The 17,500-nt window shown below is 37.8% G+C and overlaps 1 protein-coding gene and 1 long non-coding RNA gene across 3 annotated transcripts in view; one reads left to right on the forward strand and one right to left on the reverse strand.

Moving 5' to 3' along the window:
* Positions 1–17,500, reverse strand: part of LOC133655317 (uncharacterized) — a 95,333-nt gene that overhangs the window by 35,022 nt on the left and 42,811 nt on the right. For both annotated transcript variants that reach the window (XR_009826980.1, XR_009826979.1), the window contains exon 3: positions 11,297–11,383. This is a non-coding gene — a long non-coding RNA (uncharacterized LOC133655317). The remainder of the gene's footprint in view (positions 1–11,296; positions 11,384–17,500) is intronic.
* Positions 1–17,500, forward strand: part of zgc:174164 (uncharacterized protein LOC570656 homolog) — a 56,302-nt gene that overhangs the window by 34,888 nt on the left and 3,914 nt on the right. The window contains exons 13-18 of the mRNA XM_062055341.1: positions 737–826; positions 910–1,105; positions 5,050–5,161; positions 10,528–10,708; positions 10,781–10,867; positions 10,945–11,050. Of these exons, the coding sequence (XP_061911325.1) occupies positions 737–826; positions 910–1,105; positions 5,050–5,161; positions 10,528–10,708; positions 10,781–10,867; positions 10,945–11,050 (772 nt within the window). The remainder of the gene's footprint in view (positions 1–736; positions 827–909; positions 1,106–5,049; positions 5,162–10,527; positions 10,709–10,780; positions 10,868–10,944; positions 11,051–17,500) is intronic.

A 17,500-nucleotide genomic window follows, 5' to 3' on the forward strand; every position in this document is an offset into this window, starting at 1 on the left:
GTATGTATGTATATATATGTATGCATATACATACGGTATATGTATGTATGTATATGTATGTATGTATATGTGTGTGTATATATGTATGTATATGTGTGTGTGTGTATGTATGTATGCATGCATGTATAAAATGGGAAACCTGCAAAACAGGCTTGTAGGGATGATATAGCCTCTGTGTTTTTTCCTGATCTAACGTATGTGTGTGTATATATGTATGTGATATATATATATATATATATATATATATATATATATATATATATATATATATATATATATATATATATATATATATATATATATATATATATATATATATTTAATTTGTGGGATTTTTTTAGTGCAAAGCAAATTAAACATAAGTTTGCATATCCTCCTGACACATCACTAGCCATGACTCGGTCCCGGGCAATTGTTCACCAGCCCAGTGCTAACCACCGAGGACAATATATATTTGGGGAAGTTTGCCATTATATTCTTACCAGTGACAGAGAAGGAAGGGGCTAGGAATACGTTTGCGGTAACATTTTACATGAAACGCCCCGTCGTTCGTTTATTGACATTCTACATGCATGTATTCACACAAAATGTGGAAGGGCAGCCCTGATTTCATGTATGCTTGAATGGCTTCCAAAATAATTTTGAGCACGACCCATAGAGGGCGCCACTAATGTCTTTTGTAGTATTCAGTAGGACAAAATAAACAATGCATTTATTCCAGTTGTATTTTCTGCAGGAATGCCAGAACGAATGCTGTATCGCCGCCACATGCCGACTGACCAGCGGGTCGTCCTGTGCTGAAGGGGAATGTTGCAACGACTGTCAGGTGGGTGTTATTTCAATATGAGCACTATCCAGTTCCATTTGGTCCGGATATTGTTTTTAAATGTGACGACGCGATCGTTACAGATCAGAGTTTCGGGCACGCCGTGCAGAAGAGTGGGCAACTCTTGCGATCTTCCGGAATACTGCAACGGCAACAGCGCCTTCTGCCCCGAGGACTTCTACTTCATGGACGGCCTGCCCTGCGAGGACAACGCCGCGTACTGCTTTGAGGGCCTCTGCCAGACGTACGACTCCCAGTGCAGACGTCTTTTTGAGCCAGGTAAGTGTTGTTCTTTTATATGTAGCAGGAAGTGCTCGTCCTCACATTCGTATTATTCTTATTCTTATTATGGGGCGGTATAGCTCGGTTGGTAGAGTGGCCGTGCCAGCAACTTGAGGGTTCCAGGTTCGAGCCCCGCTTCCGCCATCCTAGTCACTGCCGTTGTGTCCTTGGGCAAGACACTTTACCCACCTGCTCCCAGTGCCACCCACACTGCTTTAAATGTAACTTAGATATTGGGTTTCACTATGTAAAGTGCTTTGAGTCACTAGAGAAAAAGCGCTATATAAATATAATTCACTTCACTATTTAGTTGGCATTATCTACAGTGTTTATTCATTTTTAGTCATCTTTCCATTTAAGTCATATACAGTATTACATTTGTTCGATATATATCCCTCAGCAGTTGTTTAAAAAAATATTTTATGCATAAACCGTGTCGGACGAGTGTAGTTTGTCGTCACATTTACAAAAATGAAAATGGTGCTTTCATAATAATTTTTTATTTTTTTTACATTTTACAAAAATATAAATCTTTTTTCATTAAATTTGTAAAAATAAAGAAAAATATACATAAATATCTAAAAAAAATAAATAAATATATATATATATATATATATATATATATATATATATATATATATATATATATATATATATATATATATATATATATATATATATATATATATATATATAATGAAATTGCCACAAAACCCATTTTAAGATTTTCAACACTCTACTGCCATCTGGCGGCAAAAGTGGATAGTGCACCCCCCATTCGTCACGTTTCATGTGTCAGGTAAACCATGAAGAATGGACCCGTATGTATCCCCTTCCTACTGTACTACAAATTAAAAAAAAAAAAATATATATATAATGAAATTGCCACAAAACCCATTTTAAGATTTTCAACACTACTGCCATCTGGCGGAAAAAGTGGATAGTGCACCCCCCATTCGTCACGTTTCATGTGTCAGGTAAACCATGACAATTGGAGCCATATGAATCACCTTCCTACTGTACTACAGATTAAAATATATATATATATATATATATATATATATATATATATATATATATATATATATATAATGAAATTGCCACAAAACCCATTTTAAGATTTTCAACACTCTACTGCCATCTGGCGGCAAAAGTGGATAGTGCACCCCCCATTCGTCACGTTTCATGTGTCAGGTAAACCACGACGAATGGAGCCGTATGAATCCCCTTCCTACTGTACTACAAAAAAAAATATATATATATATATATATATATATATATATATATATATATATATATATATATATATATATATATATATATATATATATATATATATATATATATAATGAAATTGCCACAAAACCCATTTTAAGATTGTCAACACTCTACTGCCATCTGGCGGCAAAAGTGGATAGTGCACCACCCATTCGTCACGTTTCATGTGTCAGGTAAACCATGACAAATGGAGCCGTATGAATCCCATTCCTACTCTACTACAAATTTAATATATATATATATATATATATATATATATATATATATATATATATATATATATATATATATATATATATATATATATAATGAAATTGCCACAAAACCCACTTTAAGATTTTCAGCACTCTACTGCCATCTGGTGGCGGAAGTGGATAGTGCACCCCCCATTCGTCACGTTTCATGTGTCAGGTAAACCACGACGAATGGAGCCGTATGAATCACCTTCCTACTGTACTACAAATAAAAAAATATATATATAATGAAATTGCCACAAAACCCATTTTAAGATATTCAGCACTCTACTGCCATCTGGCGGCAAAAGTGGATAGTGTTCGTCACGTTTCATGTGTCAGGTAAACCACGACAAATGGAGCCATATGAATCCCCTTCCTACTGTACTACAAATTAAAAAAAAAAAATATATATATATAATGAATTAGCCACAAAAACCATTTTAAGATTTTCAACACTCTACTGCCATCTGGCGGCAAAAGTTGATAGTGCACCCCCCCATTCGTCACGTTTCATGTGTCAGGTAAACCACGACGAATGGAGGCGTATGAATCCCATTCCTACTGTACTACAAATTAAAAAAAAAGCTACTAAATGTTTCATAAGGTTAAAAAGTAGAGATGTCCGATAATGGCTTTTTTGCCGATATCCGATATTCCGATATTGTCCAACTCTTAATTACCGATTCCGATACCGATATATACAGTCGTGGAATTAACACATTATTATGCCTAATTTTGTCGTGATGCCCCGCTGGATGCATTAAACAATGTAACAAGGTTTTACAAAATAAATCAACTCAAGTTATGGAAAAAAATGCCAACATGGCACTGCCATATTTATTATTGAAGTCACAAAGTGCATTATTTTTTTTTAACATGCCTCTAAACAGCACCTTGGAATTTGGGATGTGGGGGTGGGGGGTGGGGGGGGGGGTGTATATTGTAGCGTCCCGGAAGAGTTAGTGCTGCAGGGGGTTCTGGGTATTTGTTCTGTTGTGTTACGGTGCGGATGTTCTCCCGAAATGTGTTTGTCATTCTTGTTTGGTGTGGTTTCACAGTGTGGCGCATATTTGTAACAGTGTTAAAGTTGTTTATGCGGTCACCCTCAGTGTGACCTGTATGGCTGTTGACCAAGTATGCATCGCATTCACTTATGTGTGTGTAAAGCCGTAGATATTATGTGATTGGGCCGGCACGCAAAGGCAGTGCCTTTTAAGGTTTTTTGGCGCTCTGTACTTCTCCCTACGTCCGTGTACCACTCCGTACAGCGGCGTTTTAAAAAGTCATAAGTTTTACTTTTTGAAACCGATACCGATAATTTCCGATATTACATTTTAAAGCATTTATCGGCTTTTTAATAGAGATGTCCGATAATATCGGAGTGCCGATATTATCGGACATCTCTATTAAAAGGTTCAATAATATATACTAGGGATGTCCGATAATATCGGCCTGCCGATATTATCGGCCGATAAATGCGTTAAAATGTAATATCGGAAATTATCGGTATCGGTTTTTTTATTATCTGTATCGGTTTTTTTTTTTAAAAATGTAAAAAATTTTATTAAATCAACATAAAAAACACAAGATACACTTACAATTAGTGCACCAACCCAAAAAACCTCCCTCCCCCCCATTTCTTTCTGTTATCAATATTCTGGTTCCTACATTATATATCAATATATATCAATACAGTCTGCAAGGAATACAGTCCGTAAGCACACATGATTGTGCGTGCTGCTGGTCCACTAATAGTACTAACCTTTAACAGTTAATTTTACTCATTTTCATTAATTACTAGTTTCTATGTAACTGTTTTTATATTGTTTTACTTTCTTTTTTATTCAAGAAAATGTTTTTAATTTATTTATCTTATTTTATTTGATTCATTTTTTTAAAAAGTACCTTATCTTCACCATACCTGGTTGTCCAAATTAGGCATAATAATGTGTTAATTCCACGACTGCATATATCGGTTGATATCGGTATCGGTTGATATCGGTATCGGTAATTAAAGAGTTGGACAATATCGGATATCGGCAAAAAGCCATTATCGGACATCCCTAATATATACTGTTGCTGTACTCTCATCAACAAATATACTGCAGAGACTTTTTGCACCTTTTTATACAACTTACTAATATATTTTAACTCCTTTTAATCTGTTCCAAATTGAGATTGTTTCATTTCAGATTCAGATTCAGAAGTACTTTATTAATCCCCGAGGGAAAATTAAGACTTTCAGCACGATCCCATTCAAGATCAGACAACCATTACAGGGAAACAGAAAAAGGGTCGCAGTATATTTACTGATATGAAAAACTCTGTGTGACATGTTTTTGTCCTTCTGAATGAAACTTGATCTCGGCGGAGGTCTGCCGTCTTTCTGTGTGTTCTTTTCATCTTTCGGTGGTATTTTTTCATCAGATCCGGCAACAAAGGCAGCAGACACTTGCTTCCTTAATATAAACACAATGGGAAGCCCTTTTGGGAACTGTGGACTCGACAACAGGGGAGAGCTGATCAGATGTGCTGTGGAGTGAGTATTATTATTATTATTATTATTATTATTATTGAAATTGTTGGTTTTTCTTCTATACGTTTGGACGCATTTTTTGTCACCATATTTTGCGGGTGCGTCAGGCATGGCGAAAAATGTTACATTTTGAGGGGTCCCGAAAATCCATCCATCCATCCATTTCAAAATTGACTTTTTTACGCCCCCTTTTAAAAAGAGAAACTAGATAGTCCCTCTTACCAGTTTCACGTTTCGACATGAAAATCCCCCAAGGACAAGTCACAGGTGGAGAAAATCCTCAGTGCTGAGCTCTGTAGAACTTGCACCTGGCTCGCGGACAACAAGCTATCCATACACTTGGGTAAAACGGAATCCATCCTATTTGGGTCCCACAGTCAATGACTTCACCATAAAAGTGGGTGACATTGTTATCACCAGGAAAGATGAGGTCACCTACCTAGGTTCCATTCTAGAGGCTAATCTTTCCTGTGATAAAATGGCAACCAAGGTAATCAAAAAGGTCAACCAACGAATGAGATTTCTCTACAGAATCTCCTCTCTGGTCAACAAAAGCACCTTGAAGATTCTAGCGGGAACTCTCATTTAACAATTTTTCGATCACGCATGCACCTCCTGGTACCCTAGCACCTCCAAAACCCTCAAATCTAGACTCCAAACATCTCAGAACAAGCTAGTCAGGTTACTTCTAGACCTCCACCCCAGATCCCACCTCACTCCTACCCACTTCTCTAAAGTGGGCTGGCTCAAGGTGGAGGACAGAGTAAAACAACTTGCACTGAGCCTAGTCTATAAAATCCGCTACACCTCCCTGATACCGAAGTACATGTCAAACTACTTCCTTAACGTAAATCAGTGGTCCCCAACTACCGGGCCGCGGCCCGGTACCGGTGCGCGGACCGATTGGTACCGGGCCGCACAAGAAATTAAAAAAAATAAAAAAAATTTAAAAAAATATATATATATATATTTTTTTATTTTTTATTAAATCAACATAAAAACACTATATATACATATTGTGTATGTGTATGTCAATATAGATCAATACAGTCTGCAGGTATACAGTCCGTAAGCACACATGATTGTATTTCTTTATGAAAAAAAAAAAAAAAAAAATCCCCCTCACCCACCTCAAAAATGTCACTTTAAAATGTTTTATGTGGGAAAAATATTGCATATATTGTGTGGTTGCCATATAAAAACATCAAAGATTTCTTTGACCAAAGAGGAAAAAAATTCAACAAAATAATAGTTCAAACGTAAAATGGACAGATATATCTGAAGTTGATCTCGTAACTTAAGTGTTGAAAGTAAAAAAAATCTAATAAAAATGTATGACTTTATGAGTGGGGCACCTTTTGGATCCCAAACATATTTAGTGGGATTGTATTGATATTTTCACTGATTTCTCAAAAATATTAAATAATTAAAATCAATGGTGTCCTGCATTATTGATCGTGTAGAGCTCTAATTACTAAATACTGCATATTTTCAGTTTTACTATACAAAACAAAGTTGTTTTTGACAGAAAAGGCTATTTTTTTTTTTTTTTTTACTTTTTATCAACCTGAAGTTGATATAGAGCAGGGGTCACCAACGTGGTGCCCGCGGGCACCAGGTAGCCCGTAAGGACCAGATGAGTAGCCCGCTGGCCTGTTCTAAAAATAGCTCAAATAGCAGCACTTACCAGTGAGCTGCCTCTATTTTTTAAATTTTATTTATTTACTAGCAAGCAGGTCTCGCTTTGCCCGACATTTTTAATTAGAAGAGAGACAAAACTCAAATAGAATTTGAAAATCCAAGAAAATATTTTAAAGACTTGGTCTTCACTTGTTTAAATAAATTCATTAATTTTTTTACTTTGCTTCTTATAACTTTCAGAAAGACAATTTTAGAGAAAAAATACAACCTTAAAAATGATTTTAAGATTTTTAAACACATTTTAAATTCCTTCCTCTTCTTTCCTGACAATTTAAATCAATGTTCAAGTAAAAAATGTTTGTTTATTATTGTAAAGAATAATAAATACATTTTCATTTAATTCTTCCTTTTAGCTTCTGTTTTTTCGACGAAGAATATTTGTGAAATATTTCTTCAAACTTATGATTAAAATTCAAAAAAATTATTCTGGCAAATCTAGAAAATCTGTACAATCAAATGTAAATCTTATTTCAAAGTCTTTTGAATTTCTTTTAAAATTTTTGTTCTGGAAAATCTAGAAGAAATAATGATTTGTCTTTGTTAGAAATATAGCTTGGTCCAATTTGTTATATATTCTAACAAAGTGCAGATTGGATTTTAACCTATTTAAAACATGTCATCAAAATTCTAAAATTAATCTTAATCAGGAAAAATTACTAATTATGTTCCATAAATTCTTTTAATTTTTTCAAAAAGATTCGAATTAGCTTGTTTTTGTCTTTTTTTCGGTTGAATTTTAAAGAGTCGAGATTGAAGATAAATTATGTTTCAAAATGTATTTGTAATTTTTTTCGTGTTTTCTCCTCTTTTAAACCGTTCAATTAAGTGTAAATATCATTAGTTATTAATAATAACATAGAGTTAAAGGTAAATTGAGCAAATTGGCTAGTTCCTGGCAATTTATTTAAGTGTGTATCAAACTGGTAGCCCTTCGCATTAATCACTACCCAAGAAGTAGCTCTTGCTTTCAAAAAGGTTGGTGACCCCTGATATAGAGATTTACTGTAAGCGTTAAATAAAAAATAATATTAATAATTTGACTTATTTTTAACGTTTTAATGACTGAGACCCTTTATGGTCCCCGGGAACCCTAAAGGTTAAAAAAAAAAAAATCCATATATTTTGTTATGGTTTGAAAATGAAAAATATCAAAATGGCCCCCGCATGCTTAAATTTTTCGTGTGCGGCCCTCAGTGGAAAAAGTTTGGACACCCCTGTCTTAACTCATTCTCTTTCTATGCCACATCAATGTGGAATGCGCTCCCAACAGGTGTAAAAGAAAGGGCATCTCTATCCTCCTTCAAAACCGCACTAAAAGAACACCTCCAGGCAACTTCAACCCTTGACTAACACCCTCCCCTTCCACATCCCACCTCCCCGGATTGTAAATAATCAAATGTAGATACTTATTCTTATGCTTTCTGATCTCTCTCTCTCTCTATGTCCACTGCTCGCTGTACATATCCTACCAAGTCAGTCCTACACTGTTTCAATGTCCATTTCTCTGATGATGCAATTGTTGATGACTGAAGTGTTGATATCAACCAATCCTGAACCCCCCTCCATATCCCACACCCCGGATTGTAAATAATGTAAATAATTCAATGTATATACTCTGATGATTAACTTGTGTGATGACTGCATTATGATGATAGTATACAGCAGGGGTCACCAACCTTTTTGAAACCAAGAGCTACTTCTTGGGTAGTGATTAATGCGAAGGGCTACCAGTTTGATACACACTTAAATAAATTGCCAGAAATAGCCAATTTGCTCAATTTACCTTTAACTCTATGTTATTATTAATAATGAATGATATTTACACTTAATTGAACGGTTTAAAAGAGAAGAAAACACACAAAAAATGACAATTAAATATTGAAACATGGTTTATCTTCAATTTCAACTCTTTAAAATTCAAAATTCAACCGAAAAAAAGAAGAGAAAAACTTAAAAAAAAGAATTTATGGAACATCATTAGTCATTTTTCCTGATTAAGATTAATTTTAGAATTTTGATGACATGTTTTAAATAGGTTAAAATCCAATCTGCACTTTGTTAGAATATATAACAAATTGGACCAAGCTATATTTCTAACAAAGACAAATCATTATTTCTTCTAGATTTTCCAGAACAAAAATGTTAAAATAAATTCAAAAGACTTTAAAATAAGATTTAAATTTGATTCTACAGATTTTCTAGATTTGCCAGAATAATTTTTTTGAATTTTAATCATAATAAGTTTGAAGAAATATTTCACAAATATTCTTCGTAGAAAAAACAGAAGCTAAAATGAAGAATTAAATTAAAATGTATTTATTATACTTTACAATAAAAAAAAAAAATTTAGTTGAACATTGATTTAAATTGTCAGGAAAGAAGAGGAAGGAATTTAAAAGGTAAAAAGGTATAGGTGTTTAAAAATCCTAAAATCATTTTTATGGTTGTATTTTTTCTCTAAAATTGTCTTTCTGAAAGTTATAAGAAGCAAAGTAAAAAAAAAAAAGAATTTATTTAAACAAGTGAAGACCAAGTCTTTAAAATATTTTCTTGGATTTTCAAATTCTATTTGAGTTTTGTCTCTCTTAGAATTAAAAATGTCGAGCAAAGCGAGACCAGCTTGCTAGTAAATAAATAAAATTTAAAAAATAGATGCAGCTCACTGGTAAGTGCTGCTATTTGAGCTATTTTTAGAACAGGCCGGCGGGCTACTCATCTGGTCCATATGGGCTACCTGGTGCCCGCGGGCACCGCGTTGGTGACCCCTGGTATACAGTGTTTCCCATAAACTGCCAAGATACCTGTGGCGGTGGGGGCGTGGCTATGGGCGTGGTCACCATTACATCATCAAATAATTTACATAATTTACTACAATATGATTTTCTCTAAAAAGGCTCAAAAAATGTATACTTACTAATTAATAATAACAGTTTTGTTTTAAAGGTCCATCCATCCATCCATTTATGTACATATTTATATACAGATTTGAACAATAAGTTATTCACTTATTAATTGTGGTTCTTACAAAAAATATATCTTTTAAAATATAAAAGCTAAAATGTCTCTTAAAGCTCTGCCCCTTTAATTAGTGCATACTAAATCATTTAACTTTAGCCTACTACTACAACCATATTATTTACCAGCAACATAAAGTGAAACAGAGGCAGAGGTGTCCTGCCACAGTCAGTAACAAATAAACAGAAAACAGTAGTGGTCAAATACAAATAAGGCAACAAGAGAAGTATCCTCCTACACTTCTCTTTTGTAAAGTAAATCTGAACAGCCTATATGGGCATCTACATCAACTATATGATTTGCCTGAGAAGCTGGACAGGACAAAAAAATATATATATATTTTTTAAATTTTTTAATTTTTATTTGTGGCGGACGTAATTATTTCGTGGCGGGCCGCCACAAATAAATGAATGTGTGGGAAACACTGGTATATATCTGTATCATGAATCAATTTAAGTGGACCCCGACTTAAACAAGTTGAAAAACTTATTGGGGTGTTACCATTTAGTGGTCAATTGTACGGAATGTGTACTGTACTGTGCAATCTACTAATAAAAGCTTCAATCAATCAATCAATCAAAAAGAAGGTCCATTCGACTCTGCTCGCAGGTTAAATGTGGTTCTCAATCAAAGCGTGCGTGTGCACGTTGCAGGGACGCCCTGTGCGGGAAGGTGCAGTGCACCGGCGTGGACGTCAACAGCCCTCCTCCCGACGCGCACATCAGCATCCAAGTGATAAACGGGTCCACGTGCGTCAACGCCGACTTCAACCTGGGCCCGGACGTGCTGGATCCTGCATACGTCAATTCCGGGAGTCCGTGCGCCGAGGGGAAAGTAAGCGGCGGGAAGCAGGAAGTCGAAAAAAAACGGGCGATGTCATCACTGGGCTTACTTATGTGTTCGCAGACCTGTTTGGATTTCAGGTGCGTCAACGCCTCGGCTCTGCTGCCCGACTTGGACTGCGACAACGAGCGGACCTGCAACGGCCGCGGGGTAAGGGCCACGTCTCTTCGGAAGCCCCGCCTGGTGGTGTTGCAGGACGTCACGTTGATGCGTTCCCCTGTCTCCAGGTGTGTAACAACCAAGGAAACTGTCACTGCGACGACGGCTGGAGACCACCGAACTGTGACAGGGCCGGGTCTGGGGGCAGCATCGACAGCGGTCCCACCAAGATAGGTGAGCACCATCGTCTTTGTTTGGTTTTTATATTTTGCACAATTTCAAGAGATGCAAATATATACTAATAAGTAGAGATGTCCGATAATGGCTTTTCTGCCGATATTCCGATATAAGGGCGCCATAGGGCAACTTACCTGCTCAAAAAGTTTCATTATGTCTTCTTATTTATATATTTTTTCAAATTTTCTTGTAATCAGACCATATTTTCGGTATATTAGAAAAATCAAATCAAATAAAACTTACCTTCAACTCAGAAATGTTGGATATTCTTTTGGTTAAAGTTTGCTTTATCAGATCCCACCGACTTTTATTCTGAAGTTGTCTTGTTTCCTGTGGAAAGACACACTTTTAATTATTAGAATAATAAAAAATTGTTTTCAAAGATTAACTACATGGTATTGCTATAAATGTATTTACAATCAGGATTAAAATATAGAGATGTCCCATAATGGCTTTTTTGCCGATATCCGATATTCCGATACTGTCCAACTCTTAATTACCGATTCCGATATCAACCGATACTGATATATACAGTCGTGGAATTAACACATTATTATGCCTAATTTTGTTGTGATGCCCCGCTGGATGCATTAAACCAGTGGTCCCCAACCACCGGGCCGCGGCCCGGTACCGGTCCGCGGATCGATTGGTACCGGGCCGCACAAGAAATTGGAAAAAAAAATAAAATACAATTTTTTTATTTTATTTTTTTAATTAAATCAACATGAAAAACACAATATATACATTATATATCAATATAGATCAATACAGTCTGCAGGTATACAGTCCGTAAGCACACATGATTGTATTTCTTTATGGAAAAAAAAAAAAAAAAAAGTTTTTTTTTTTTTTTTTAAATACACCCCCTTCCCATAATAACCCACAATAAAACACTTACTGTAATATTTCCGTTCTCGCTGGGATGCCGATAATAATCCCGTTTAAATGAAGATTCAATCCCAATCCTCACGAAGGGTTACAGAACAGGTTGCTGAAACTATCGCCTTTGATTGATTGATTGATTGAGACTTTTATTAGTAGGTTGCACAGTGAAGTACATATTCCGTACAATTGACCACTAAATGGTAACACCCGAATAAGTTTTTCAACTTGTTTAAGTCGGGGTCCACTTAAATTGATTCATGATACAGATATATACTATCATATATACTATCATCATAATACAGTCATCACATAAGATAATCACATTGAATTATTTACATTATTTACAATCAGGGGTGTGGAGGGGGGGGGATATGGACATCAAGTAGTGGACATAGAGAGATAGAGAGAGAGAGAGAGAGAGAGAGAGAGAGAGAGAGAGAGAGAGATCAGAAGGCATAAGAAAAAGAAAAAGTATCTGCATTTGATTGTTTACATTTGATTATTAGCATATTAGTTTAGGGTTGTAGCTGCCTGGAGGTGAACTTTTATTGCGGTTTTGAAGGAAGATAGAGATGCCCTTTCTTTTATACCTGTTGGGAGCGCATTCCACATTGATGTGGCATAGAAAGAGAATGAGTTAAGACCTTTGTTAGTTCGGAATCTGGGTTTAACGTGGTTAGTGGAGCTCCCCCTGGTGTTGCGGTTATGGCGGTCATTTACGTTAAGGAAGTAGTTTGACATGTACTTCGGTATCAGGGAGGTGTAGCGGATTTTATAGACTAGGCTCAGTGCAAGTTGTTTAACTCTGTCCTCCACCTTGAGCCAGCCCACTTTAGAGAAGTGGGTAGGAGTGAGGTGGGATCTGGGGTGGAGGTCTAGAAGTAACCTGACTAGCTTGTTCTGAGATGTTTGGAGTCTAGATTTGAGGGTTTTGGAGGTGCTAGGGTACCAGGAGGTGCATGCGTCATCGAAAAAGGGTTGAACGAGAGTTCCCGCCAGAATCTTCAAGGTGCTTTTGTTGACCAGAGAGGAGATTCTGTAGAGAAATCTCGTTTGTTGGTTAACCTTTTTGATTACCTTGGTTGCCATTTTATCACAGGAAAGGTTAGCCTCTAGAATGGAACCTAGGTAGGTGACCTCATCTTTCCTGGTGATAACAATGTCACCCACTTTTATGGTGAAGTCAGCCTTTTTGTGTCCTTTTCGCCGTCTCGGAGATGTGAAAGTGGACCTGCCTACTAGCAGGTGAGAGATGCATGAATTATAATCTGGAATTTACTTGTAGCAAATTTGAGACGAAGCAGAAGCAGCCATAGGCTTAAAGGCCTACTGAAACCCACTACTAGCGACCACGCAGTCTGATAGTTTATATATCAATGATGAAATCTTAACATTATAACACATGCCAATACGGCCGGGTTAACTTATAAAGTGACATTTTAAATTTGCCGCTAAACTTCCGGTTCGAAACGCCTCTGAGGATGACGTATGCGTGTGACGTAGCCCGACGAACACGGGTATGCCTTCCACATTGAAGCCGATACGAAAAAGCTCTGTTTTCATTTCATAATTCCACAGTATTCTGGACATCTGTGTTCGTGAATCTGTTTCAATCATGTTCATTGCATTATGGAGAAGGAAGCCGAGCAAGCAAAGAAGAAAGTTGTCGGTGCGAAATGGACGTATTTTTCGAACGTAGTCAGCCACAACAGTACACAGCCGGCGCTTCTTTGTTTACATTCCCGAAAGATGCAGTCAAGATGGAAGAACTCGGATAACAGAGACTCTAACCAGGAGGACTTTTGATTTGGATACACAGACGCCTGTAGAGAACTGGGACAACACAGACTCTTACCAGGATTACTTTGATTTGGATGACAAAGACGCAGACGTGCTACTGTGAGTATGCAGCTTTGGCTTTTTTTTGCGTATGTACGTAACTTTTTTTAAATATATAAGCTTTATGAACCTTGGGTTAGGTGAACGGTCTTTTGGGCTGAGTGATTGTGTGTGTTGATCATGTGTTTGAATTGTATTGGCGTGTTCTATGGAGCTAGGAGCTAGCAGAGGAGCTAGGAGCTAGCATAACACGTACCGTACCGTACGTGCGCGTCACGTACGTAACTTTTTAAAAATATATAAGCTTTATGAACCTTGGGTTAGGTGAACGGTCTTTTGGGCTGAGTGATTGTGTGTGTTGATCGGGTGTTTGAATTGTATTGGCGTGTTCTATGGAGCTAGGAGCTAGCAGAGGAGCTAGGAGCTAGCATAACAAACACGCAGGTGTTATTATGCAGGATTAATTTGTGGCATATTAAATATAAGCCTGGTTGTGTTGTGGCTAATAGAGTATATATATGTCTTGTGTTTATTTACTGTTGTAGTCATTCCCAGCTGAATATCAGGTACCGTGAGTATGCAGCCTTGGCTGCTAAACATTCGATAACTTGACCGTATGTGCGCGTCACGTACGTAACTTTTTAAAAATATATAAGCTTTATGAACCTTGGGTTAGGTAAACGGTCTTTTGGGCTGAGTGATTGTGTGTGTTGATCAGGTGTTTGAATTGTATTGGCGTGTTCTATGGAGCTAGGAGCTAGCAGAGGAGCTAGGAGCTAGCATAACAAACACGCAGGTGTTTTTATGCAGGATTAATTTGTGGCATATTAAATATAAGCCTGGTTGTGTTGTGGCTAATAGAGTATATATATGTCTTGTGTTTATTTACTGTTGTAGTCATTCACAGCTGAATATCAGGTCACCCCCGGCTCTCACAGCATCTTCCCTATCTGAATAGCTTCAACTCCCCACTAGTCCTTCACTTGCACTTTACTCATCCACAAATCTTTCATCCTCGCTCAAATTAATGGGGAAATTGTCGCTTTCTCGGTCCGAATCTCTCTCACTTCATGCGGCCATCATTGTAAACAATAGGGAACTTTGCGTATATGTTCAACTGACTACGTCACGCTACTTCCGGTAGGTGCAAGCCTTTTTTTTATCAGATACCAAAAGTTGCAATCTTTATCGTCGTTGTTCTATACTAAATCCTTTCAGCAAAAATATGGCAATATCGCGAAATGATCAAGTATGACACATAGAATAGATCTGCTATCCCCGTTTAAATAAAAAAAATTCATTTCAGTAGGCCTTTAAAGCAGGGGTGTCAAAGTCAAATGGACGGAGGGCCAAATAAAAAATTTAGCTACAAGCCGAGGGCCGGACTGTTCGAATGTTCATTGAAAAATTTTTAAATGACGCATATAGTCTAGTGAACCTAATTGAACCTACTGAAAACCTAACAAATATATTCCAATATGATCAGATAAATAAAGCAATATTTTCTTATGGCTCTGTCAGTAATCTTTAATTTTCAACAGACACAAAAGACAAATTTCCTTTATATAAAAATCCCCATAACATGAACATTAAATGAAAGAAACCGGTATTCAAGGCACCATCAGTAGCCTATATTTTCTATTTTAGCAAAAGTGGGCTAAATTTACTTCAAAGAAAAAAACAATAATAGCAATTTTCTATCATCCACTCAACTGAAATATTTTTAAAATATAATTAAATTGAAATACAATAAAATAAAGTGCAAAAATCTATAAATCAAAAACAACACTTTGTTTAAGGAGAAGTAACATGCAGTGAAAACAAATATTAAACTTTAACTTTTAAACTTGAATTGAGTAAAAACTCTAAATATGTGATTGCACAGTAATGTTCACATTAAACCCCCCTCCTCCCTCCGTGGGAGGGAGGCGAGTTGGGTGCCCGAAACCCCCCGCTGGTTTCGGCCCGCCCCTTGGCGCGCGTGGCACGGCGGGCTCCGCGACCCGACGGCTGGCCCTCGTGGCTTGACGGCGGGCGCGTCCCGACGGGCCGCGCGTAGGGGTCAAACGCAGAAGTCTCAGGGCCTCGTGGTGAGGGGGTGGCCTGCGGGTTTCGGCCCGCTTGACCCCCCCGCTCCGCTTGGCGCGCGCGGCACTTGACGGGTTCCGCCACCGACGCTCGGGCTGCAGCCCGACGGTGGTGCGGGCCCGGCGGTGACGCGCGGTTTGGGGAAACAAAGCAGAAGTCTCAGGGCCTCGGGGCCGGGTTTCGGCCCGCCCCCTTGGCGCGCGTGGCACGGCGGGCTCCGCGACTGACGGCCGGGCTGCAGCCCTTCGGCCGGCAGGCGCGTCCCGGCGGGCCGCTCGTCCCCTTTCGGAACCTTGGACCGGCATCCGCTTGGTGCGTGTAAAAGATCTGCGGTCTGCGGGCCGGTTCTAATAATAAATCAAGATCATCCCAAGGGCCGTAAAAAACCTTCTCGCGGGCCGGATATGGCCCGCGGGCCTTGACTCTGACATATGTGGCTTAAAGTGTCAACAATAGCAGCGTAAACCAGCATGAGATCACGGCTATCAATGCGGCGCTAAACTAGTCTGTCTGTATCGGCGCTTGTAATAATAATATCGCTCCTATTTGGTTAGTTTTCAGATCATGACATGTATTGTTGGCGGTTTTTGGATGTTTTTTAGAGGGTATAATGGGTACAATAGAGCAGTGGTTTTCAATCACTGTGTGCCGTGAGATACAGTCTGGTGTGCCGTGGGAGATTATCTCATTTCACCTATTTGGGGTAAAAAATATTTTTTGCAAACCAGTAATTATAGTCTGCAAATGATGTGTTGTTGTTCAGTGTCGGTGCTCGGCAGATAATGCTAATACTCTTCCATATCAGTAGGTGGCAGCAGGTAGCTAATTGTTTTGTCGTGATCACAATATGCAGACGACAGTATTTATGGTGGTTTTTTTTGTCATAAAAAAATACAATCATGTGTGCTTACGGACTGTATCCCTTGCAGACTGTATTGATATATATTGATATATAATGTAGGAAGCAGAATATTAATAACAGAAAGAAACAACCCTTTTGTGTGAATGAGTGTGAATGGGGGAGGGAGTTTTTTTTGGGTTGGTGCACTAATTGTAAGTGTATTTTGTGTTTTTTATGTTGATTTAATAAAAAAATAAAAAAAATGTTTTATTTTTTTAATTTCTTGTGCGGTCGATCCATGGACCAGTACCGGGCCGCGGCCCGGTGGTTGGGGACCACAGGTTTAAAGGCCTACTGAAATGAATTTTTTTTATTTAAACGGGGATAGCAGATCCATTCTATGTGTCATACTTGATCATTTCGCGATATTGCGATATTTTTGCTGAAAGGATTTAGTAGAGAACATCGACGATAAAGTTCGCAACTTTTGGTCGCTGATTAAAAAAAAAAGCCTTGCCTGTACCGGAAGTAGCGTGACGTCACAGGTTGAAAGGCTCCTCACATTTCCCCATTGTTTACACCAGCAGCGAGAGCGATTCGGACCGAGAAAGCGACGATTACCCCATTAATTTGAGCCAGGATGAAAGATTTGTGGATGAGGTACGTGAGAGTGAAGGACTAGAGTGCAGTGCACGGCGCATCTTTTTTCGCTCTGACCGTAACTTAGGTACAAGGGCTCATTGGATTCCACACTCTCTCCTTTTTCTATTGTGGATCACGGATTTGTATTTTAA

The sequence above is a fragment of the Entelurus aequoreus genome, linkage group LG08 (assembly GCF_033978785.1).
Source record: "Entelurus aequoreus isolate RoL-2023_Sb linkage group LG08, RoL_Eaeq_v1.1, whole genome shotgun sequence".
Lineage (NCBI taxonomy): Eukaryota > Metazoa > Chordata > Actinopteri > Syngnathiformes > Syngnathidae > Entelurus > Entelurus aequoreus.